Source organism: Leptonychotes weddellii, chromosome 3, assembly GCF_054177405.1.
Source record: "Leptonychotes weddellii isolate Sample4059 chromosome 3, ASM5417740v2, whole genome shotgun sequence".
NCBI lineage: Eukaryota > Metazoa > Chordata > Mammalia > Carnivora > Phocidae > Leptonychotes > Leptonychotes weddellii.
In genome coordinates, this window is record NC_138371.1 from 175,629,518 (window position 1) to 175,653,286 (window position 23,769).

At 55.4% G+C, this 23,769-nt stretch overlaps 1 protein-coding gene across 10 annotated transcripts in view; it reads left to right on the forward strand.

The window, feature by feature from the left end:
* ATP11A (ATPase phospholipid transporting 11A) overlaps positions 1 to 23,769 on the forward strand; it is a 116,707-nt gene that overhangs the window by 84,037 nt on the left and 8,901 nt on the right. For 9 of the 10 annotated variants that reach the window (XR_014143922.1, XM_081815222.1, XM_081815223.1 and 6 more), the window contains exons 18-28: positions 5,863 to 6,044; positions 8,216 to 8,467; positions 9,532 to 9,706; positions 11,339 to 11,441; positions 11,622 to 11,767; positions 12,297 to 12,356; positions 13,507 to 13,634; positions 15,198 to 15,333; positions 20,619 to 20,684; positions 21,329 to 21,432; positions 22,939 to 23,104. Coding sequence is in view for 9 of the 10 variants with exons in the window: in XM_081815222.1 (XP_081671348.1) it covers positions 5,863 to 6,044; positions 8,216 to 8,467; positions 9,532 to 9,706; positions 11,339 to 11,441; positions 11,622 to 11,767; positions 12,297 to 12,356; positions 13,507 to 13,634; positions 15,198 to 15,333; positions 20,619 to 20,684; positions 21,329 to 21,432; positions 22,939 to 23,104 (1,518 nt within the window). In the remaining variant the exon portion in view is untranslated. Of the gene's footprint in view, positions 1 to 5,862; positions 6,045 to 8,215; positions 8,468 to 9,531; positions 9,707 to 11,338; positions 11,442 to 11,621; positions 11,768 to 12,296; positions 12,357 to 13,506; positions 13,635 to 15,197; positions 15,334 to 15,763; positions 16,288 to 20,618; positions 20,685 to 21,328; positions 21,433 to 22,938; positions 23,105 to 23,769 lie in introns of those variants that run through there. The other variant, XM_081815225.1, reaches the window with a different exon arrangement.

The window sequence follows — 23,769 nt, forward strand, 5'->3', positions numbered from 1 at the left end:
GGGCGGGGTGTGCAGGGGGGTGTGTGTGCGGGGGTGGGATGGGGTGTGAAGGGGGGGTATGTGTGTGGGGGGTGGGGCGGGGTGTGGGGGTGGGACGGGGTGTGCAGGGGGTGTATGTGTGTGCGGGGCGTGGGGCAAGGTGTGTGTGGGTGGGGCGGGGCGGGGTGTGCGGGGGCTGTGGGGGGGGGTGGGGCGGGCCCTGTCTTCGGGTCCGTGTGCGGGTGCCTGTTGACCCCTGCTGGCCAAGGGAGGCACTGCCCTGATGGCCCGAGTCAGCAGCGACCCCGAAGGAGGCGCAGATGATTGAGCCCTGGTGTATGGGAGGGTCGGGGTCACTCAGTCTGCTGCCCGCAGAGGCGAGGGTCCCGTTGACGGAAGGGAGGGCTTCTGTGAAGCGCCCAAGGGCACACGTGCACGTGACGCCGTCTCTGGGTGCTGAGTGTTGATACTCAGTGCGCCCGGTCCTCCCCGAGGGGGCAGCCCCACCTGCGAGTCAGTCCAGCACTGGGTCTGAAACGACGGGCGGCCTTGTTCCGCCACAGACGGATGGGACGCCAGCCGCGCTGGTCACCACACCCGTGACACAGGCCACAGGCCTGTCTACCGTCCGCGCAGACCCTGGCCACTGCCCGGTCACCGCCCGGACCCCAGGGCCTGCGCCCAGGATGCTGAGAGGATGCTCCCCGCTGCCCTGGGGTCTCCATCGCACCCCTTCTCTTGGGGACGGGGACCCACACCAGACGCGGTGTGTTGCCTGAGAACAGCTGCTGCGTGCGCCCCAGAGACGGCGTTTCCTCATGGGGAGTGATGCTGGCACCGACCCTCACCTGCACACTGGGGGCGCGCGGCATGGCTTCCCAGTCCTGAGGCCCCTTAACGGCCATAACCGGTTTTAAACTCTCTCCTCCATGCTTTCTAATAACCTTGCCCCTGGCGCTAAAGTTTGCGCCAGGTGTTTGGTCCCCGCGTCTCTTGCCCTCTTTCAGAGCAGCTCCCAGGACGGATGGCGCTCCGCGGGGGGAGGGGGGGGGACGGCGCTCCGCGGCGGTGCTGGCGATCGTGCCAGGGCGCGTCAGAGCGTCGGCACACGTGTTCTGCGCGCCACCACCATGCGTGGCTGCTCGGCGGCCGGTGCAGGACCGCCCTCTTGACGCACCTGGGGCTTGTCTCCGAGTGCGGCCATTGCAGAAACAGCCGGGACGGACTCGCGTTTCCTTTTGCTTGAGGGGCCGGCTGTCTTTGTTCTGTCTGCATTCCATGGCCATCTTCAGGGGCAGCGTTCGGGCTGTCAGTCGGGGTGGGCTCTGGCGCGGCCCCTTCGCGCCTGCTCAGGCTGCTTGGGCCTCTTGGGTTTGGGGGTTTATGGTTTTTTTAATCAAGCCTGGGAGTTTTCAGCCAGGATGTCTTCCGATATTTTTTCTGCCTCCACCTTTCCAGGAACCCCAGTGCCCCGTGGGATACGGTGCTTGGTCGTAGCGTTTTCAGTTTCGTTTTGGGGACTTTCTGTCGCCCTGTCTTCACACTCCCTCCTCTCGCGAGCCATGTCTTCTGGGCTACAAGTCGTTGCTGAGCGCATCCCATCTCAGACAATGGGGGATTTCTCTCAGCTGCGTGTGTGTATTTAACTTTCGGTCGCGCATAACAAGGTGGCCGCTTGACGTGTTTCTCCACCAGTTCTGCCCTTGTGCCGGGTCTGCGTCCGCCTCAGCTGGGGTTGTGTCCTCGCTGTCGGTAACGCTCTGTGCCCACGTGCGTGCTGCTGGCCTTTCACGGGGCGGCCTGAGGACACCGCCCTGTTGGCCGCAGGGGAGCCCTGTGTTCCCATAGGGCACGGCTTGGTTCCCGGAGCCATTGTTTTGTTCAGACGGCGGTTTTATGGCATGTGAGGTGGGTCCAGGATGTCGCTCGAGTGGAGCGAGTTCCTCCCCCGTGCAGAGGGGAATCCCCTGTGAACTGCGGGGTCTCCAGCCCGGCTCTTGGGACGGCACCATCCCCTCTCCCTCCTGAAGGTCTGTCTCCGGCCTGGGGAGCCCCTCACGCGCCCACCGGTCCTCTGCAGACGCTCGAGGGGCTGCTGCAGTCCCCGTGCCAGGAACCCCCCAACTCTGCAGGCCTGAGCAGGGACACCTGTATGTGGAGACGGTTGTGGAGTCTCAGGAAGCTGTAAGGATCGTGCAGAGGGGTGACTGCATCTCCTCGCATCTTCCCCACGTGGAGTGCACATCGAAGCCTGGGAGCAGGTGTTGGTCCACACTGCAGTCTGTCACCGTGTCACTTGTGTGGCGTCCTGGCTCCCCTGCATGGAGGTGCAGAGCCGAGCTGCCCGCTCCCGTCCCTGCTCCCGGCCCTGCTCCCAACCCCGCTCCCGGCCCACCCGGCCCTGCCCACCGTGCCCGTCTGCCTTCTGCAGGCGCTTGTCATTTCAAGAGTGCGATGGAAATGTGACAGTATGGAGGGGCCGACATTGGTTCCTCTTCAAGCCGAGCAGCGTGCACGGTGTGGACATACCACCTTCTCGTCCTTCTGTGGGAAGACGTTGGGGTTGTTTCCAGTGTGAAGCCGCCAGAAATAAACCTGCGTGTAATTCGTGTCCAGGTGGTGTGGACATAAATTTTCATTTCTCTGGGGTGAACGCCCAGGAACATGATGTAAGAGAGCATTTAGTCTTTCAAGAAACTCCCACCCTTGGGCGCCTGGGTGGCTCAGTTGGTTAAGCGACTGCCTTCGGCTCAGGTCATGATCCTGGAGTCCCGGGATCGAGTCCCGCATCGGGCTCCCTGCTCAGCGGGGAGTCTGCTTCTCCCTCTGACTCTCCCCCTTCTCATGTGCTCTCTCTCATTCTCGCTCTCTCAAATAAATAAATAAATCTTTAAAAAAAAAAAAAGAAACTCCCACCCATTTTCTGGTGTCTGCACCGTTCAGGGGCCGTGTCTCCCGTCTTCAGCAAGCGCCCCACATAGGCCGGTGGCCGCCACCTCCAGTGAGCTCCCGTGCGGGTCGTCTGCGGCAAAACGTCTTTGCTTGTGTTTTGCCCACTTTCTAAGAGGATCGTTTGGTGGGATTTTTTTGTTTTATTTTTAGGTTGAATTTTATAGTTCTTTAAAAGTTTAAGATGTTAATTCTTCATCATATTTGTGATTCACAAATAGTTCCTTCCATTTCCAGCTTCTTTCGTTCTCTCAACAGGGTATTTTGCAGAGCAAACGTTTTTAATTCGGAGGACGTCTGTCCTGTCCATTTTCCTTTGCATGTCCCACTTTGGTGTCATGCCTAAGTTCTTTATCACTTTAGGTACCGAGTGCTCTCTTCTGTGTTTTCCTCTGTGTTTTGTACTTGTATGTTTTATGTTTAAATCTGTGATCCATTTCTTGTTGTGGTTAATACACAGAACATAAAATCTGCCAGGCAGCTGTCGTCAGCTTGTGATTCATTGACATCAAGTAACAGCCATCACCCCAAATAGAAACCATACCCACAAAGCAAAATCTGTCCCTTCCATGCTCTCCCAGCCCCTGCTAACCTCTATTCTGCCTTCCGTCCCCCCATACTTAACCTCTCCTGGGTATTTCGTGTATTTACTGTCACATTCCTGACCCAAGGTCATGAAGATTTTCCTGTGTTTTTTTCCCAAGAGTTTCCTGGTGTTAGCTCTTACATGGAGGCTGTGATCGATTCTGAGTTAATCTTGTAAGTGGCTTGAGGAAGGGTCCAACCTCATTCTTTCCAAGGTGGCTGTGTAGTCTTCCCAGCACCATTTGTGGGTTAGACGCCCTTCCCTGTTGAATGGTCCTGGCGCCCATGTCAAAAATCCCCCGCATGCACGGGAGGCTCCATTCTTCTCCATTGTTCTCTGTCTTATTGCCAGCAGCAGTTTTGATGACTGTCCCTTTCCAGTAAGTTTTGAAATCAGGAAGTGTGGGTCCTTCAACTTTGTTGTTCTTTTACAAAACTGTTGGCTGATCTCAGAACTTTGAGATGCCGCACAAGTGTTGGGCTGTGTTTAGCCATCGGGCTGTTGCTAGGGGTTTGCACCCACTCCGTGGATGGCTTTGGGTAGAGTCGTTAGGACTGTCGGGGCTTTGTTCCCCTCGGTCTTCTGTAACTTCTCCTGGCAACATACTGTAGTTTCCAGTCTGCAAATCTTTTACCTTCTTAACGCAACTGATTTTTATATGTTGACTTTGTATTTCGACCATTTCCTGAATTTGTCAGTTCCAGTGTTTTTCTGTGGAATCTTCAGGGTTTTCATCGTATCTGTGAACAGAGGTGACATTAACTCTTCCTTTACAATTTGGATGCCTTTTCTTTTCTTGCTTAGTTGCTCTGGTTAGGAATTCCAAGGCTGTGCTGGATACAAGTGGCCAAAGTGGGCATCCTGGTCTTGTTCCTGATTTAGGGGCAAAGCTTTCTGTCTTCCAGCATTTCACAGTATGTGGGGTTTTCATTAATATCTCTGCAGTATTGGAGAAATTCCCTTCTATTCCTAGTTTATGGAGTGGTTTTTATTATGAAAAGATGTTGGTTTTTGTGAGATGCTTTTTCTGCATCAACTGAGATGATTATGGGGGCCTTTCCCTTCATTTTGCTGCTCTCATGAATTACCTGGACTGATCTTCCCTTACTGAATCATCCTTGCCTCCCTGGGAGAAGTCCACTCGGTCCTAGTGCATAATCCTTCAGATATGCTCTTAGATTCAATTTGCTGGTACTTTGCTGAGGATTTTTGCATCTGTATTTGGAAGGGATATTGTTCTTTAGCTTTCTTTTCTTGTGGTGTATCTGTCCGGCTTTGTTTGTACATCGGTGTTGTTTTATATACAGTGTTTGGGGTCTGGGTAGTACTTCGGAGGAATCAGGAATAAGTGTCTACTCCCTGTCTCCACAAGCAGAAATCCCATATCCACTTTTAAAAACAAACTTTTTTTTATTTCTGAAAGCTCTGCTTACCATTCGTGCCAACTCTTTGAAGAACTGGGACAATAGGAGAGATTAGCCGCACTGTGATTGTGTCCTTCAGCCGCATTTGGAGGTCTGAGGAATCATGAGAAATGCGAAGGGTTTTCTGGCACTTGTGGAAAATTTAAACTCCTATACTGGAAAATCTTTTTAAAATCTTACAAACCAGGATTCTCCCAGAATTTGGACTGACTATATAGGAGGATTCTGGCTGTTTTCCTAGGATTCATGGAGTCAGGGAAGACAGAAGGGAAGTCGTCCTTAGAGCATCAGTCAGACCATTGTGATGGTTTGCTTCGTCTTGACGGGAAGGAAACTTCTATTGATGGGATCGAAGCGCTCCGTGTGTGGCCCTCGGGCACCCAACGGTGTCTCGCTCGCTGGTGGCACGTGTTCTCTGTGTCACCGGAGTTATGATCACAATAAATCCACTGTTCTTGGATTCTTATTTCTCTGTCCTATGGACCCAGTAGGTTTGATAAACAACTGAGTAATTTCCTTCAGTGGTTGCTAAGGAAGACCAAACCGTATTACCAACTCTCCATGTAAAAAGTGTTACTTTAGAAATATCACTTGATATTTACAATAAAATCTTAAATTACTACCCAAAAAAAAGCTTAACTCTTTATTCGTCAGCCTAAAAGAACAAAGTCTTATGTTTTCACGGCTCCGATTTGTATTCCCATGCTTACCTGTGTGAAATTTTGTAATCTATAAGGATTGTCTATATTGAACGTGGATATAAATAATTCAGATGTAATGACTCATCACGTTGAGGGCTCATTGACTTACAATTCTGTAGTTAGTCCTGATTAGTGAGAGGGGATATTGGGAAAGCTCTTGAAAGATAAAATTCCAGCAGAGTGACACTTGAATTCACATTAAGCGCTGTGCTGTTTCCTGCAGGAGGGACTTCGAACCTTGTGCGTTGCCTACAAAAGGCTTGTTCCGGAAGAATACGAAGGTGTTTGTGCACTGCTGCAGGCCGCCAAAGTGGCTCTTCAGGACCGAGAGAGGAAGCTAGCGGAGGCCTACGAGCAAGTAGAGAAGGACCTCATCCTGCTCGGCGCCACAGCTGTGGAGGACAGGTGACGTACGCGCCACGCCCAGCTTCAGAAGTAGGAGGTGGCGCTCTGAGGCCGCGGAGCCCGTGGGGTGCCCGGGGGACTGGCCGTGGCACCTCATGTCCTCACGTGGATGTGCATCCGCAGCAGGATGAGACTGGCCTCAGGGTGGCATCACCAGGAGGTCGTGCCTGGACGGTGTTTGACTTTCCGTGGATAAAGACCTGACATTCACGCTTTGCCAGACAGACCAGAACAGTTGGCACGTTCACACCGTGTCATCAGTAGTCAAGAGAGACGGTCATTTTTAAATCATTCTGTAGAGTTCAGTCATAATTCTGTTCCTAAATTTGTCACTAGCCCTTTCCAAGTCCAAGCGTAACGTTTTAGATGTGAATGTACTCAGGTGTATTTCTCATTTCTCCTTGAAGAAATGTAAAACTGTGAAGTAGAATGTTGCAAAAACCATGACTAACCACTGGTAAGATTACCAAGCCAGTGTCTTCCCGTGCTCCGAGGACGGAGCTGCCCATCTACCGCCATTCTGCGATGAGGCTGGACGTGAGTTCAGGCCTAGCACACTGAGACGCAGGCGTGTCACTGTTGCGACTCGAGACCGTGGACGGAAAGGAAAAGAAAAAATGCCCCAATTTAACAGAATGAAGTAGAAACATGAGGGCATTTACTGAAAGTTTATTTCCCGTAAAGGTTCAAAGTCTTTAAGGTGTAAGGGGGCCCGATGTTTAAGTCCTTACTGGAATCCTAGTTTTCCGGTGTCTTTAACAAGCATTCCACAGCTTCCCAATTTCAGTAAGGTGTCGGGTGACGTGTTTGACTTCAGTTTGGTGACTTAAGCCCCTCCCATCACTCAGGCGGGGGTCCAGGCACCAACACGGGGTGGGGGTAGCTTGTGCTCAGGACAGGCTTTAGAACACGACACCACCGAGGGTCTGCAGTGCTAGGAGGGAGGGGGACGTGCGTTGGGGTGCATTTGCCTGGGGAAGAGTGGGACGGTCCTCGAAGGAGGTTAGGGAGAGGAGAGTCTGGATGGGGGAACCGAGTCTGCATACCCTCATGAGGGCCGAGGGAGCAGATCAACTCAGTGGGGAGTTGGGACCTCGAAAACAGAGTAGGTGCCCAGGGACAGTTGGGGGCCAGCAGCTTTGAAGTGATGATATTCAGTCACAAATCATTTCCCTAAAATCCCTGACCAACGTCTCTGCAGGATGACCTTTCAGGTCCTCAGTTTCTGTTTTCAAAAAAACTGATGAAATTAGAGATGTTTTCCATGTCCCTGGAATGCTGAGGTCACGTGAGCACAAGGCTTTGCCAAGGAAGCTTGCCGAGTCTCATTGGGTCACCGCAGTTAGGATCCCATCCCGTCAGTGCTGGGCAGGGACACGGCACATTACTTCACACAGCTGTTGAAAGCCCATACGCTAAAATCTAGAAAGAATGGCAGGTCCCAAATGAGGCAGATGTCCACGCACAGCACGGCGGCCTGACCAGTGTGTGAGCCGCCCATCCTTGCACGAGTCTGTCCGGCCCACGAGCCCTGGGTTTTCCGCACCTAGCACAGGGTTGCTAACGGAGGCTCGCCCCATGAGCTCTGGTGGAGGGGATTCATCGCAGGCAGAATGCTTCCCATGGCATCTGACACGTGCCCAGCTCGTGGTGCACGCTAGCCAGTCGTGGAACCTGCTGGCTTTCTCGGGATTTTACCATATTCAGAGGTATCTGGGCTCCAGTGTGGTAAGTGGCAGAATTACAACAGTTTATGCCAAAGAAAAGGCAGTGAATACTACTGACTACCTCTTTTCCTGGTTCCATTTTCCCCTGGTTAAGACTTTTTTGGCGGTTATGGTCCTTCTTGTCATTGCCTAAAATCCTCTGCAAGTGGCGGAGCCCCAGCTAGACAGAGCAGCATGTGCTCACCGAATTATGCAAGATTGATGCTTTACTGCTTAACATCATGGGTGTTTCTGTGCTTGGAGTTAGGAAGTGCTTTCCTATAAAAAGTTAATACATAAGTATAAAAGCAGCTTCGGGTACCTCATGATAATATCACGAGCTAGCGGTGTGGGTTTTTTTTAGCTTGGGGGAATGGAAATAGTTTCCTAGGTTACAAATTTTGAGAATTCTTGTCTTCTCCCATGCCACACTCAGGCCTGTGTTCTCGTTTCTGCTTTGCTCAGGCTCCAGGAGAAAGCTGCCGACACCATAGAAGCCCTGCAGAAGGCCGGGATCAAAGTCTGGGTTCTCACCGGGGACAAGATGGAGACGGCAGCCGCCACCTGCTACGCCTGCAAGCTGTTCAGGAGGAACACGCAGTTGCTCGAGCTCACCACCAAGAAGATCGAGGAGCAGAGTCTACACGACGTCCTGTTTGAGCTGAGCAAGACCGTCCTACGCCACAGCGGGAGCCTAACCAGGGACAACTTCTCAGGGTAGGCAGTGCCCCTCTCCCGCCACGGGATGGCCACGCAGCCTCGGCACCCCTGTGGATGGTGCAGGTCCATCCCCGGGGGTCCTTGCAGCTCCAGCGGGACGCGCCAGGGCTATTTCTTTGTAGCAACTGTGGTGTGTTTTTTTGCAGAAGAGGTGTGTGTGTGTGTGTGTGTGTGTGTGTGTGTGTGTTCACTTTTAAATGCTGCTTAAGGATGCAGATTGATTTATAAAATACTGGGAATGAGATCATTCTCATCTGCTTATAAGGCACTCGGGCTGTATCGTGGATTCCTCAGGGTATCTGTCAGAGTGGAGAGAAATATTAATAATTCATGCTTATTTGTCAGGATATGCCCAAGAGTTGTTTTTTCCAAGAACATTCAGCAATATATTCACATTTTATCAATGCTGTCCTTGCTGGTATCAGATCCATGATTGAAGGTTAAGATTTCATGGGAATCGTTTTAGATTTTCATTAATGTCATAATGCAAAAGCAGCTTTCTCATCATATGCAAACGCTGAATTATTCATAAGTAGTGCAAGGATGTTTCCCTTCACCTGATCTGCAGGACTCCTCTGGGGGATCAGGGATGTTCTTGTAACTTTGAAACCCAGCAGAAAGACGTACTCTGACCGTGTTCTTTCCAACTCACGTCCTCCAGGCAGGATGCCCAGGAGGGGTTCGCGGCAGGGCTGCAGCCTGAGGCTGGCCACCGTGGCCGGGGCTCGGGAATAAAGACTGACCTCTGCAGGCTGCAGGATACACGCTCTCGGTCGGCTTTGCCAGAGTAGCGGAGTGTGCACACAAAACCGCAGCTAGAACTCGGTGTTTGCTTTGCCTCGGTGGCAGGAGAACGTTAATTAAACCTCAGTTTTAACATGTGGTCGAGGGCGTTCTGTCCCGTGCTTTAAAGACTGTGTTGATAAAACGAGGAATACCGGTTTCTTAATCCCTTGATAATCAGTTTATAACATCTGCAGATATCCGAAAAACAATGATAGTCTTCTGAAGTCCGTGCACTTCGCTCCTGAGTCACGTCTCTGATTTGTGTGATTGAACAGACTCTCAGCCGACATGCAGGACTACGGTTTGATCATTGACGGAGCGGCGCTGTCCCTGATCATGAAGCCCCGTGAGGACGGGAGCTGCGGCAACTACCGGGAGCTCTTCCTGGAGATCTGTCGTAACTGCAGCGCTGTGCTCTGCTGTCGCATGGCGCCCCTGCAGAAGGCTCAGGTCGGCCCCCATCTCAGCTGGCCCCGGGGGGGCGGTGGGGGAGGCAGACATCCAGAGCCTCCGGCTAGTTCTTACAGCCTCTCATGGTTTTCTTTTTCCAAACCCAGCAAGGCACCACCTTTTTTAAATAGAAGCACAAATGGTAGCAATTTCCAACCTGGATCTTACTTTGCTTGTCGTGATTAGGTGAGAGTTGGCCGGATCAGGTGGATACGTCTCCCACTGGAGGCTGGGAAGCCTGGCTCTGCACGACCTCTCGTGCAGAGGGGACCTCATTCTAAGACTCTGTAGGAAGGACGGGAGGGCACGAGTGCATTATGACGCACCTGCTGTTGGTGTCCCCTGACGGATGCAGCTCTGAACCCCTACAGAATGATAGCGTTTGAGGGGCGTTATGCTGATCGCACAGAGGAGTACTGAGACACAGAAAACTGGGATAACTTGTCTACAAGGATATATTTGGAAACTGGCAGTCCACATATGGCTTCTAGCCTGTTGGACTCCAGACTCCTGTCCTACCCAGCCCACGTGGTCTGTTGGAGACCCACACGTGACGTGTTTCTTTTCAGTGTTTTGTAAGGCATCGTAGAAGACGTGTGTGAGCATGGGTGTGTTTCTGGCATCAGTAAACCTACAGCACATCTCACTTTGTCGAGCCACTTTAGAGATGCACGAGACCAGTCTGTCTTCAACTGTTCATGAAAGAAATGCAGCACTTCTCAGACTGACGCAGGGGTTAGGGTAAAACACTGAAAACCACGTGTGAAGCGCCATTTCTCACATTTCTAGCATCCCTCTAGCCTCTAGAGGCACACCAGGACCCCCTCCCCACGGGCGCCCGCGAGCACCAGCTGAGACCCAGGAGCGTGGCTGCCGTCCTGCCCTGCCTCGTCTTCTGTGTCAGGCTCCACGTAAACCCCTGTCGTCCTGTCCAGACGGGCAAACTGAGGACTCTGTGTTTGATTTTCATGTGTTACATGGTCCCTTTTTTTCAGTTTTTAACTGATTTTCAAAAAGGTTTACACACGTTAGTGTTTCAGGCTCGCATCTTGAAATGGCAGGCAGTCCACACGTGGCTCCTCATCTTCTTGGTCTTCTACCATGAACCGTAGCACTTAGACACATAGACGGAGAGGAAGTTGCCGAGAAATGGACAACACGCTGGAAATTATTAATTGTATTGAGTTTCCAGATTGGATTTGCACACGTGACAACTTTGAGGATTAAAATAGCGTGAGAAGCTGCTTATTTATAAGAAATGCATGCTCGATAGCAAATAGCTTGGCATGGACGTGTCTTCTAGCGGAACGTGCTGTTCAGGTGTCCCCAGAGGTCTGCCTGGACCCCGTCTGCTGAATCTGTGCGTGTAGCAGGAGCGGATAGCAGTTGCCCACCAGCCTTTTCCGGTTTATTCCCTGGTAGTCACACGTTAGCTGCCTTCTCTTTACTGTGTCGGGGTTCCAGTGTGAGGATTCATCCTGGACGCAGAGAGCAGACTGAACGTAGGAGCTTCATACCAAGCCGATCATTGTTCTGTCTTCCTTGGCTGACTTGACATCCATGTTCTTTCTGCCTAGTTAGCGATCTGTGCAAACAAAACAGAAGATAAATGCTGATTTGTTTATTTTCCAGATTGTTAAATTAATCAAACTTTCAAAAGAGCACCCTATTACTTTAGCCATCGGCGACGGCGCCAACGACGTCAGCATGATCCTGGAGGCGCACGTGGGCATCGGTAAGCTGCCCACATCCGGTGCCCGTGAGGCGGGGAGGGGAGACCAGTGGCAGGACCGAGGGGCGCAGGTGCAGGGCGCGTGTGGGTCCGAATGTTCTCGTCGCCAGTGTTTGGTGGCTCCCCATTTCGCTTCTTGCTGCTTCCCCTCACACGGTGCTGAGAGTGGGTCTCCTCCTGCAGGCGTCATTGGGAAGGAAGGTCGTCAGGCCGCAAGGAACAGCGACTATGCAGTCCCGAAATTTAAGCACCTGAAGAAGATGCTGCTCGTTCACGGGCATTTTTATTACATCAGGATATCTGAGCTTGTGCAGTACTTCTTCTATAAGGTAGGAGGGCATCCGTGCTGCGGCTGAACGTGGTGCACTGAGCATCTCTCTGGTGCTTTGAGGGGCGGCTCAGGGAGAGACAGAAGGGCCAGCAGGGAGGGGGTCCTCGCATTGTCCCTGAGAGAGGAGGTGCACCACGCCCCTGCGCACACAGATTCGGCACGGAACCAGCAGGAACCTTGCGTTGTCACGTGACTGAGGGAAGGCCACTGTTCCGTGCGTCCTGGCGATGGCTCCTTATTCGTCCGCTCTCAGACTCTCTCCTGGCCATGCTCAGGCCCCGCTGCACCCTCATTCCTCCATAGGCGGCATCCCTGGACGCTGTCTGCTCACGGAGCAACCGGAACGCGTGCCTCCTAGTGCCATTAAAATAAGAGCAGACTTTACGGCCCCTCACCCACCCTTCTGAGAACACAGCACACTGTGGGGTCACTTCCTGCAGATGCGGCCTATGACCGGGACAGCTGAGGAGGGTAGATGTGTCTCACGGCGTGCTGTTGAACTAACTAGCGTGTGGCTTGCCTTTCAGAATGTCTGCTTCATTTTCCCTCAGTTTTTATACCAGTTCTTCTGTGGATTTTCGCAACAGGTGAGTCCTACTGTCTGAGTCAGAAGCTGCCCTGGGCCTTACCTCCCTGCCCTTGTGGTGGTGAAGGAGAGAGCAGGCTGCAGGGGCGAGGAGGCTGTAAGGGGGAGCAGGCCGCAGGGGCAAGGAAGCTGTAAGGGGGTGCAGGCTGCAGGGGCGAGGAGGCTGCAGCGGTGAGTAGGCTGTAAGGGGGAGCAGGCTGCAGGGGCGAGGAGGCTGTAAGGGGGATCAGGCTGCAGGGGCGAGGAGGCTGTAAGGGGGCGCAGGCTGCAGGGGGCAGCAGGTCAGGGGTGCAGTGCCCTCCACCTCGCACCCCTGTGCAGCCCGGTCCACAGGCAGGTTCAGGAGCAGACGTGGAGTGGCCACTGTGGCCGATGCCCAGTGGCTACCGTGGGCTTGCTCACGTGGCCCATCAGCAAGGTGCCCAGCTCACCTGCCCCCAAAGGCTGTGGCGGCTTTCTGCCCCTAATGGAGAGAATTGAGTGGGCATCTGAGGCCCTCGCCGGGTGCCTGATCGTCAGCATCTGGCACATTTGGGTGCCGAGCTGCCCAGGAGAACAGCGGCCCCTCGGGGCATCCCCTTCCCGTCACGTCCCTGCTTCTGCCCGAGGGGCCGGGACTGGAGAATATTGAAGCTTGAAGGTGGCCATCAAGATTGCAGACTTCTCTGCAACTGTTTTTTTTTAAAGATTTTATTTATTTATTTGACAGAGAGAGACACAGCGAGAGAGGGAACACAAGCAGGGGGGAGTGGGAGAGGGAGAAGCAGGCTCCCCGCGGAGCAGGGAGCCCGATGTGGGGCTCGATCCCAGGACCCTGGGACCGTGACCTGAGCCGAAGGCAGTTGCTTAACGACTGAGCCACCCAGGCGCCCTCCGCAACTGTTTTTGTTGCAAGTCTGCAGCGGCCAAATGGGGTGGGTCCCGGTGGCATCTGTGTTGGCCACAGCTTTCACCTGACAGTTGACGCCAGGAAGGACTGAGAAATGTCCCACTGTCTGTAGCTGCAGAAAGTGGACTCTGCCGTTAAAATGCTCGTGGGTCTGGGTCTTTGCAAATTAAGAAATACGTGTACATTTCGAGAAAGCATCAGAGTGGTGTGTGGAGATCCACGGAGGAGTGCGGTTTTCAGGTTGATTTTGTACTCCCCACAGACTTTGTACGACACTGCCTACCTGACTCTGTACAACATCAGCTTCACCTCCCTCCCGATCCTTTTGTACAGCCTGATGGAACAGCACGTCAGCATCGACACGCTGCGGAGAGACCCCTCCCTCTACAGGTATCTACAGGTGCCGCCCGCGACGGGAGCCCAGGTGCACTAGGTGCCCCCACCCTGCAGCCCGCTCCCTGGCGGAAAAGCCCGAAGCGCTCAGGCTGGTGCGCTCGCTTCCCCCAGAGAGGCTTTCACGGGGAGACAACGTAACTGAGGCGAACATACTTCAGATTGAGGGAGAGGATTGGTGCTGCATCTGAGCATGCCTGTTAAGTAGTTATGAGAGGACCCGGGATACGCGGTTCTGCCCCCTGGTGACCCCAGTGGATCTAGAGCCTAAATTATCCTTTAAAGACCAAGTACATCCCATTCAGTGAGATAAAGAGAAAAGTTAGCAGATCTGACCTCAGAGTGCCTTTTTTTGCTAAAAAGTACTTTTTAATCATCAGGAAAAGGCGTTTTCTGCCAATTTGGAATCGTACTCCAAGATGGCTGGCAGATTCAGTGTGTTACTTTTTTGTGGTTTTTCTTAAATTTAACTTCTTAGATCAAGTAATTTTAGATTCATGAATAGTTTTAAGGGTACGCGGGTTCTGAGCGTTTCTCCAGTGACCCTGGTGGTTACTGCCGAACAGAACGTCGCACGGGGGTTGACGGCATCCCTCTGGGCGCCCAGGTTTACTGGTGTCCGTCTGTGTGTGTGGGCGTCCCGTGGCCACACGGTGCAGAGCACCTGCCAGCGTCACGGCCCCATCAGAGTGTCTGCCGTGATGTGGGATCTGAAGCCCCCGAGCCCCAGGGATCCCTGTGGGCGACAAGCAGGCAAGCGTGGAGCTCGCTGTCTGTGCCTTCAGTGGGGGGGAGCGCGTCTGAGGAGACGGGAGACGCCGAGGTAGGCCTGCGTCCGGAGGGACCCCTGCAACTGGCCTCCCGTGGACTGGCAGGAGATGCGCCACGAGCCTGAGGCCCACAGCCCATGTCACGCGGGACGGGTGTGGGCCTCATGTCCTGGGTCCGTTCACAAGCAGAGATGTGAGCCTGCCCTCAGACACATCAGTGTCCACCTGGAAGGAGAGAACCGAATGTCGTTTGCATTTGATCCCACAGGGACATTGTCCGGGGGTCCCATGCCCACCGCGCATGTGCTCGGTTCACTGTGCTCTGATTCTGCTTCTGGTACAGCAGTCTGGTGCTCTGGCTGCCCCAAGGGCTTTGTGGAGCCAGGCATGGTGCTGGGTGAGGGGCAGGGGTGTTGGCAGGAGGCCAGGGGGCAGGCGGAGTATGGCGCGGGGACACGGTCAGTGCTAGAAGCTATCAGGAGGAGCCCACCGGGATCCACCCGGAAGGCTCTGTGAGATCAGAGCATGTGTCCAGCCCCAGGGCAGGTGTGGAGGGGTTCAGGCAGGCACGGGAGTAGACCTGCCGGGCAGGGCGACCCTGTGTACTGGGCCTGTTTCTCCATGACCCACTTTCATCGCGTGGTGGAGCCAGCTGGCTCTGCAGCCTGGGACGGTGCCGTGACTGAGGGGGCCTTCCTGGCCAGATGGTCACAACAGAGCGTGGGGGTGGCCCGGCCACTGTGAGAGTCTGGTGTCCCTGATGTGTGATCTCACCTGTCGCCTTCCACAGAGATATCGCCAAGAACGCTCTGCTCCGTTGGCGCGTGTTCATCTATTGGACATTCTTAGGAGTATTTGATGCTCTGGTATTTTTCTTTGGTGCTTACTTCATGTTTGAAAACACAACAGTGACCAGCAATGGACAGGTTAGTACGGAACCGCATCGTGTGGGCTGGGCTGCTTGGGAGTGCCATGCGGGCGCGGGCCGGGGTAGCCTGTGGGGCCTGGTATTGGGGCATCTGTCCACCAAAGCGCCTCGAGGCCGCGGTGCCCCTCCTCCTGCCGGACACACCTTTCCCGGGAGTCCCAGGCTCATGGCACTGTGTCACCGCGAGCCACTTTGTTCGTTCCCTCGCTCAGGCCTAGTTTAGTTCCTTTGGGAGTTAATTTCGTATTCAACACACTGTAGCTTTTTTCCACCCATATTTACCTTAAGTATCTGCTACCTTTGCAAAGAGTAGATTGAGAGTTTGCTAGTAACCAGGCAGCTCCCTGCTTGTTTGCATAATCTCTGGGGTTGTTTTATTCGTATCTCGCTTTTGTCTTTTTGCCTCGGGCTTCCCTCCCCACTCTCAGATAATGACCACCAACACACACATGGTAAGAAAACTGTGGGTTTGTCCTTTATGTTTTGGAGTGCCTTAAAAATAAAATATTTCTCGAAATATTTTCACCTGTGACTTCTTCTGTGTGCTTTGTCGGTAGAAAGCTGCTAGCTGCCACCAGCCCCCACGCGGGGCCAGCTCTGCCTTAGGCGAGTGTGTGTGCATTTGGTCCTGCGTACTTGGTGTTTCTTCTCTGGAGTTCTGTGTCGGGCTCGCCAGCCCAGGTGGTGCTGGGTGTAATTGATACGTTTGCACTTCCGTGCACGGTGCCGTCCCATGCACGGGAGGCACGGTGGGGACGCGCTTTGTGTGGCAGACCCGGGCCTCGGGGACACGCGGGGGACACACGGGCACACTTCAGGGCCGTGCCCTCTGGAGTGCTGCCCGGGCTTGGTGGCTGCACCGACGTGACCCCCTGCCCGCCGGGCAGCCCACTGTTCGCTGGTACGGGGCGAACTTTCTTTTCTCCTCGTTACTAAGGTGCTGCTCTCTTTCATTGTAGCTTAAATCAACTTTTACTGAATTGATCTTGAAAATGTTTTAAATATCTCATTTTGCTTTTTGAAAGCTTGGCGTTTCTCTAGAATGTACTCCTTTGTCTTCATTTGCTTGGATAATTCCTGGATGCCAGCCGGCCCCAGGCCCGTCCTCCTGCGGGGTCCCCACAGGACTTCCTGCAGCGACGCCCTGAGGGAGGGTCTTGCATGTGTCTTAGGAAGGACTAAGATGTCGGGCCCCCAGAGCTGGGACGTCAGGACCGAGTTAGCCTGTTGCCACCACGAGAAGCCTCCTCACACGGTGCTGCTCACTCTTGGCATTAACGTCAAAGCACCGAGTTCAGACAGATGAAGTAGCATACACACATGGGTGCTCAAACTGGGGTTTTCGTGCAATGCCGATGGTGTCATTTTATTCCGTGCTGCTCCTTCGTTGCCCCGGGCTCGAGAGTCCCTAGTGAGAGGACCGGTCCTGCCCGGTTTCAGCGGGGAACGGACGCGCACGACGACGTGGGTGGCCCGTGCACCCTGGACGTGGTCGTGCCGGCTGGCAGGTGTGGTGCGGTCCCTCGTGAGGCCCAGGCAGTGTCTCCAGCTTGTGCTCAAATCCCCGGAGCCCTGATGTGCCTCGAGCCGCTCCTCAGGGTGCCGTGGTGCTCTGGACGCCTCCAGCGGATGCAGGAACTTCTGCCAGGTCCCTGCTGCTCTCTCCGACTGGCCTGTTTCCTTGGGGTGCCTTGAGCTTCCACGGGGCCTGAGTCCTGACTTCTAGGCCGGGGCTTTTCCGCAACACTGATAACCCCACGCACACACGCACGCCTTTGAGGGGCTGTTAGCGTGCGGGGCTGTTGTTAGAATTTGAAGCAAGGACAGAGAGAGAGACCAGGACGGAGAAAGCAGAGTCGGCCCGCACCGCTGCATCGAAGATCAGCCCGGCAGGTGCCCTGTTGCCCGCTGGCTGAGAGCTTCCCGGGCCCGCCCTCGGCCCTACGTGCTGGCCTGTCCACACAGGAAGCTGCTCAGAAGCCTGGTGATACTGCGAACCAGGCACGGGGCACGTGGTGCCAAGCAGGGTCTGTGAGGTGAGGTGTTTGTCCACAGTGACGCTCTGAGAGGTGAAGTCTCCTGCAAGTCAGTGCTCCGTAGATGGTGGGGAGCCCCAAGACCGGGCTCATCAGAGTGAGATGAAGAGTAACCACAGCATCCCCGAATCAGGAGTGGCGCTCATCTCCATCCCACATCCCTGGGAGGACAGGAGCCCCAGTAGGATGGGGGGGCCCAAGGCCACTGCACACAGGGCAAGGCCAGGGTTAAACGTCTGGTGTTCAAACTCTAGCCCACCCCCCCTTGCCCCCACCCCTGTGCGTCCACATCTCCAGATGGAGCCTTTCTTGTTCGCTTTGCGGGTAAGAGGGTTCGATCGCCCACAAAACTAAGATAGCATTGTAGCCTGGTTCTCTGGTAATTCAGATAAGCCCCAGAACCCAAGTGCATCGAGGGCCAGTCTCCGGAGACTGATGAAGCTCTTGGTTCGTGGGCAGCAGGAGTTTGCTGATTGTAATGTCCATCCCTCCCTGGACACCCACCCTTCCTGCTCAGGGTGCATCCGTGGGGTTCAGAAGCCCCATCCCACTCGTGGTCAGCAGGTGAGGACCCGTTTTCTTAAGAGCTACATCGTTCTGTAGGAATGTGCATAGATCCCGTGTGGTGTTGAGGCAACACTCATCGTAACTTCTTGAAAAGAAATTCACTTAGGGAGCATTTTCTGCACACACACCAAAGCTGTTTCTCCCTGTGATGCACAGACGAGCTCACAGAGGCAGTAATGGACGTACTCGTGTGGAGCAGCAGGTTCCTTCCAGAGGTGGTAACGGGGGTCAGCAAACAGCGAGAACAGACGGCAGAGTCCGCGTGAAGGGAGCCTGGACCGTGTGTGTTGTTTGTTGTGGAATATTTTTACACATGACGGTGAAGTTGGTCTGGGTTTGAGGGCCTTTAGGAGCAGAACGCTTTCCTACAGGATGCTCCTGGGCGGGCAGAGGGGGGACCAAGGGCGAGTGAGGTGGAGCTGGAGGCTCGCAGGCTCCCCAGGTGTTCGCTGTCCCCACACGGGGCTGGGAGTCTGCACTGAGGGGAGTGCTCTGTTAGGAAATCAGGTGCAGCGCACCTGGGACCGATGCCATTCAGAAAGCAAACCCTCTGGACACCCTTTCGCCTCCCACCCCCAAAATCCATAGAAATAGTGGCAAGAAACTTCAGTGGCAAAAGCCTGAGGGCTCCCCACTGCGAGGATGGATGAGGACTTTCGAGGGTGCTCCCAGAGCCGTCCCCCGACCCGCTGTCCTGGTGACTCAGGACTGGCGGCCGAGGGTGTAGGTGAAGGTAGAGCAGACGTGTCTTCATTGCCGGGGCTCGGAACCAAATTTCCCAGTTCTGGAGCCAAGTTAGTTGGGTGTTGTTGGTCCGTGCCCGTAGAAATTACAGCTGAGGCCCACGCGTTACTGCGCGAGGCATCAGGAGCCCTACTTGGTACGGAATCTCAGGCCGGCCGTAATTTCCAGCTCCGCAAATCTACCAGCTGGCGATGCGCTGGGTGGGACCTCGCGCGTCTGCTGTGCCCCTTGCTGTTACCCGGCCCTGAAAAAAGATTTCCGTGTCCCCTGCCAAGCAGGGGTGTGACCACGGGCCCCAGGTGTCAGGAAGCGGAGGGGCAGGCCTTCCTGCCAGGTCCCGCTGACAGGCCCACACGGGATTCAAGCCTGCTCACCATGTCCTTTGTCTGCAAGCATCAGCTTCCAGTGAAAACAAAACGCAGCGTGGTTTCCGACACCCTGCTGGCCCAGCATTTCTGTAGCCTGCCGCCAAGCTGCTCCTGGTCTCAGAGCTTAAAAAACTTTTCCTGCCCCCAAAGCGAAACAAGACTGCACTTTTCGGTCAGAGTTTCTTTCCTGGGCGCTGTGGCCTCTGGGGGCTGGGAAGTTCTGGTCCCTGGTCGTGGGGCCGCCCTGTGCAGGCAGCAGACCCCAGCCCTTCCCGCGAGGTGCCGGTAGCAGCCCCCTCCCCAGCGTGGCAGCCAGAACCGTCCTGGGACTTTGCGGGGGTCCCCTGGGGGCAGAGTCGCCTCCAGGCACCAGCCCCCATGTGTGGGTCCGAGGGATGGAAGCCCCGTTTTGATCCCAGTGATGGACTGGGGAATGAGGTCCGGATGTTGGTGGGGGTCTGTGGGGCTCTGTGTCCTCACACGAACTCTAGAACCCTACCTCGCCAAACGTATGCAAAGACCTAGCCTCTGTGTTCGCCGGCGTTTTCTCTGTTGAAAACTAACCGTACAGAAAGCTCCTTGTATTCCAACCTCTTAATTCTTAATGAAATAGAGCTGTTTGCTTTTCAAGAAGTACTAGGAACGTTTTCTGAGAGGCGCGGTTCACAGAAACCAGAAGGGGGTCCGTGCTTAGGGGATTCTGGAGAAATCTTGAAGAGAATAAAATCTCCAGCGGACTGATGTCCCCCTGAGAGAAAGTCGGTATTTCGTTTTCTGTGTCTTTGTCTGTAGTTGAGAAATGTCTTGTTTTCGTGATTTGACCCTATGTTTCCACCACGTCTGGCTTCGCGGCACCATGCCGGGGGCGGGGGGCATCTTCCTCGGCGCTGTTGGCGCGTCTGTGGTTCTGGCCGTCAGACGGGCTGCCAGGGCCTCTGTGCAGCTGTCTCGTCTGCCTCCATTTCCCCCTCCCCGTGACCGTCCAGGGGAACGCCCCACCCTCACAGGGTCGCTCGTTTAGGACACGGCTGTCCTCTTGGGCGGCTCGCTCCTGTCCTTGGTTTTGTTCCAGGGCGGGCAGGCGTCTGAGTTGAGTTCAGAGGAGGTAGCCAGTGCTCCTGAGTCTGTTCTTGAGCGTGCAGACGGCGCGGAGCCGGGGAGCTGGGCCGCGTCTCTTCCGCAGGGAACACGACGTGGAAGAGACACGGCCGGCGGCCGGCACCCTGCACACGAGCGTTCCCGCTCCCGGGGATTTTCGCCTCTCCGTCCGCCACGTCAGGACTGATGTTTGTGGAGGGTCGAGGGGGCCGACGTGGAGGGGCCAGTGCAGGAAGGACTCTGAACCCATCCCCCAACCGCTGGCCTGGCCCCTAGGGGGTGGCGCAGGGACCCCGGAGGTCGGGGGGCCCGGGGTGTCGACGGCCAGCTTCTTCCCATCCCTATGTCTTTGGGGTCCGGAGCGCTGGTCCGAGAGAGCCCTAAGCTGTGTTCTCTGACAGTCTTGTCTTGAGCGTGGAGGGGAATGATGTGTATTAACTGGAGACTCTTTGGATGATTTCCCCCCACAGATCTTTGGAAACTGGACCTTTGGGACGCTGGTGTTCACTGTGATGGTATTTACGGTCACACTAAAGGTAAGCGCATGCCGTTGATGTTCCTTCTTCAGCCGCCCCGTTCGTTGTAACCGTGCCCGGGCTGGAGCCCCCATGCCCCGGGCCGCCCTCCAGGGTCACGTTCAGTCATTTAAGAAGTCAAGTGGGGACGCAGTGCACTGGGTGCCGGGCGGCCAATACATGAACTTCTGGAATTACGCGGAAGGTGGATGAGGGAATGAGCCTTTTCTTTGTAAAAGGAGTCGGGTGAGAATTCCTTTAAACAACAAGCCCCAATACAGTCAAAAGCTACTTTAAAACAAATGAATGTATTATGGGAAATTCAGCTCTTTTGAAAGTCAAGCCGAATTCTGCATTCCTCAGACTGTCGCCCCGAGTCTCCGCGGTGGGAACACAGCCGACAGGGTAGCTGGGCCGCGGGGTCCTCGCCAAGCGGGAGACACTCTGGGGCGTGCCCCCCGGGATGCAGGGACATTGCCTTGTCTCTCTCCTCTGGGAGCTCTGGTTGTGCTTCCTCAGCAGGTTTATGTGGGCGTTTTGGCTGCTGTGGAGGCGGGGTGGTCTGTGTTCCCCGTTCTCTCCCACTGCCGGTCCGCGATGCTGTGGCCGAGGCCCCGACGAGGTCCCGACGAGGCCCTGACCCGCGGCCTGTGTCTGTCTTTCAGTTGGCGCTCGATACGCACTACTGGACTTGGATAAACCACTTTGTCATCTGGGGGTCCCTGCTGTTCTACGTCGTCTTCTCCCTCCTCTGGGGAGGGATTATCTGGTACGTGGGGGCGCGAGGCCGAGGGGTCCCCACTCCCTGGACCCACGTTCTCCGTGGGGGAGCCACGCTGCGTGGCAGGTGACTAGCTGAGACCAGGGAGGCCAGGCGCTGCCGCAAGGGACCTGCGTCAGATCGCAGGTCAGACGAGTCTTCTCGAGAGAAGTCATTTACGCTGTGGCCCGGGCGGGCATCACCCTCGTCGTGGTGGGCTGGGCGTCCTAAATGTGTCCCGGGATGGGGCCCGGGCTAAGTGCTTGTGGGCGTGGCGTGGCCAGCCTTCCATGCTGCAGCGGTGGTGAGCAGGCCTAGCGGGCGTAGCAGGTGGGGCCGGCCTGGGGCCCCCCCGCTGCCGCCGGCGGACAGAGCCCTGCTCCTGGGAGGCCACCCAGGACGCTCCGCGGAGAAATGGCAGGGTCCCAGTGCTCCGTGGCGTCCGGCAGGGGCGAGACGTGGTTGTGTGTGTGGTACCTACTCGGGTGCCTTCCCTGGCACACCATGGCTCATGCTGTTCCTTCTGCCCGGCTGTCCTTTCCCGCCAGCCTGCCCCGTGAGCTCTTACGTGTCCTTCAGGACCCCTCTGATGCGTCGCCCTTCGCCCAGGCAGCTGGTCCCACCTCGTCCCGCCCCCGTCTCGGCACACACGGTGCCCACACCTCTGCGTGAGGAGCATTTCCTGAGCGCGGCTGGGACAAGGGGGTCCTGGGCGTGCCTTCCCCGGGCGTGCTGGCCGGACGCGGCGTCCCCTCCACGGTGCCCGTGCCGGGCAGCTTGGAGCGTGGGGCTCTGCCCTCAGCGCCGTGCCCGCCCCGCCTCTCAGAGCGTCGCTGACCTCTAGTGGCCAGAGCCCTGTGCTGCGTGTTCTTGGGGACCTGCGGGTGCTGAGCTGGACGGGCTTGTGGTGGCCTCCGGCCTGTGACGTCCACGTTCCATCCGGAACACCCGTCTGCCCCGCTCCCCGCCTTGGGCGTACGGATGGCAGAACTAACCCAAGTTCACTGCTGGTCCCTTCCAACTTCCGTCTTGGAGCCCAGTGTGGATGTTTTCTTGAATTACAGATTTGCCTGGAAGGGAGGCCCTTCGTGCTCTCTATTTTCATAGGAAAAAATGTCATTTTTTCACTGTATAAGCCCAGGGTGGTTAACTAGCGCTGCTGATCAGAACCCGTGTGTGTCTTGTGCATGTTAACAGCCATCGCTCAGGTTGTGGTTCCAAGATACCAAAAAAAAAAAAAAAAATCAACTATTTTAATCTTTTAAAATCATTTTTCGCTGTCCAGAAACAGCTCCAGGGACATCCCGTCTCTTTGGGATGACTTGTAGAACTCCTCCCTGCCCGGCCTGACGGGGAAATCCTGCGGCCCGTTGCTCATGAGTAGGCGGGCGCACACACACCCAGGAGGGTCAGTGACAAAAGTAAAACCTCGGGGAACGGGCGGGCTTTTCCTGAGAGCAGAGAGTGCGGTGTCCTCCGGATGACCTCCGACTTGCTCATCTGTTGTTTTTCCAGGCCGTTCCTGAATTACCAGAGAATGTACTATGTGTTCATCCAGATGTTGTCCAGCGGCCCTGCCTGGCTGCTCATCATCCTGCTCATCACTGTCAGCCTCCTTCCTGACGTTCTCAAGAAAGTCCTGTGCAGGCAGCTGTGGCCCAGTGCCACAGAGAGAGTCCAGGTAGGGGTGGGGAGGGGCTGGGGGTGCTGCAGGGGGGTGGGGGGCGCGGGGGCCCAGCCGGAACAGGTGCTGTGATGCTGTAAGGAAAGCAGGAGAGGCTTGCGTTGGGAGATGCGCTCAGTCCGGGTGTTACTAACGAGCGTTAGACAACGCGGGGGAAACGCGGGATGACCGCGTTCGGGCCCGAGACGCTAGTCCGCTGAAGTCAGAGAAGGATCGAGGGGGACGGACTGAGCCGATACAGAAGGAAGATTATTTTGTGTAAATCCAAAAAAGTTTTCAGAATTAATTGTTACCTCGAAGGTAAAGTTGCATTAGTTTTAGGGATGGTGAATGTGGCCCCAAACGTTAGCGTTTATACTGGGCAATTCTGGTGAGTACAGGGGTCCCTTGGTTTCCACAATCCCAGATGGAGGCCAGCAGATGAATTCTGGATTCAGGAGAGAAGTGACATGTGCAGAACGCCCAGCCCAGTGTAACCGTAGCAGCAGGGGCCAAAGCTGCTCAGAGTTCTCAGCAAGGGCTCGTCCCCCTTCATCCCCTCACCCCTGCGATCTCCGGGAGAGCACATCCCCCATCCCCTCACGCCTGTGATCTCAGGGAGGGCACGTCCCCCGTCCCCTCACCCCTGCGATCTCAGGGAGGGCACGTCCCCCGTCCCCTCA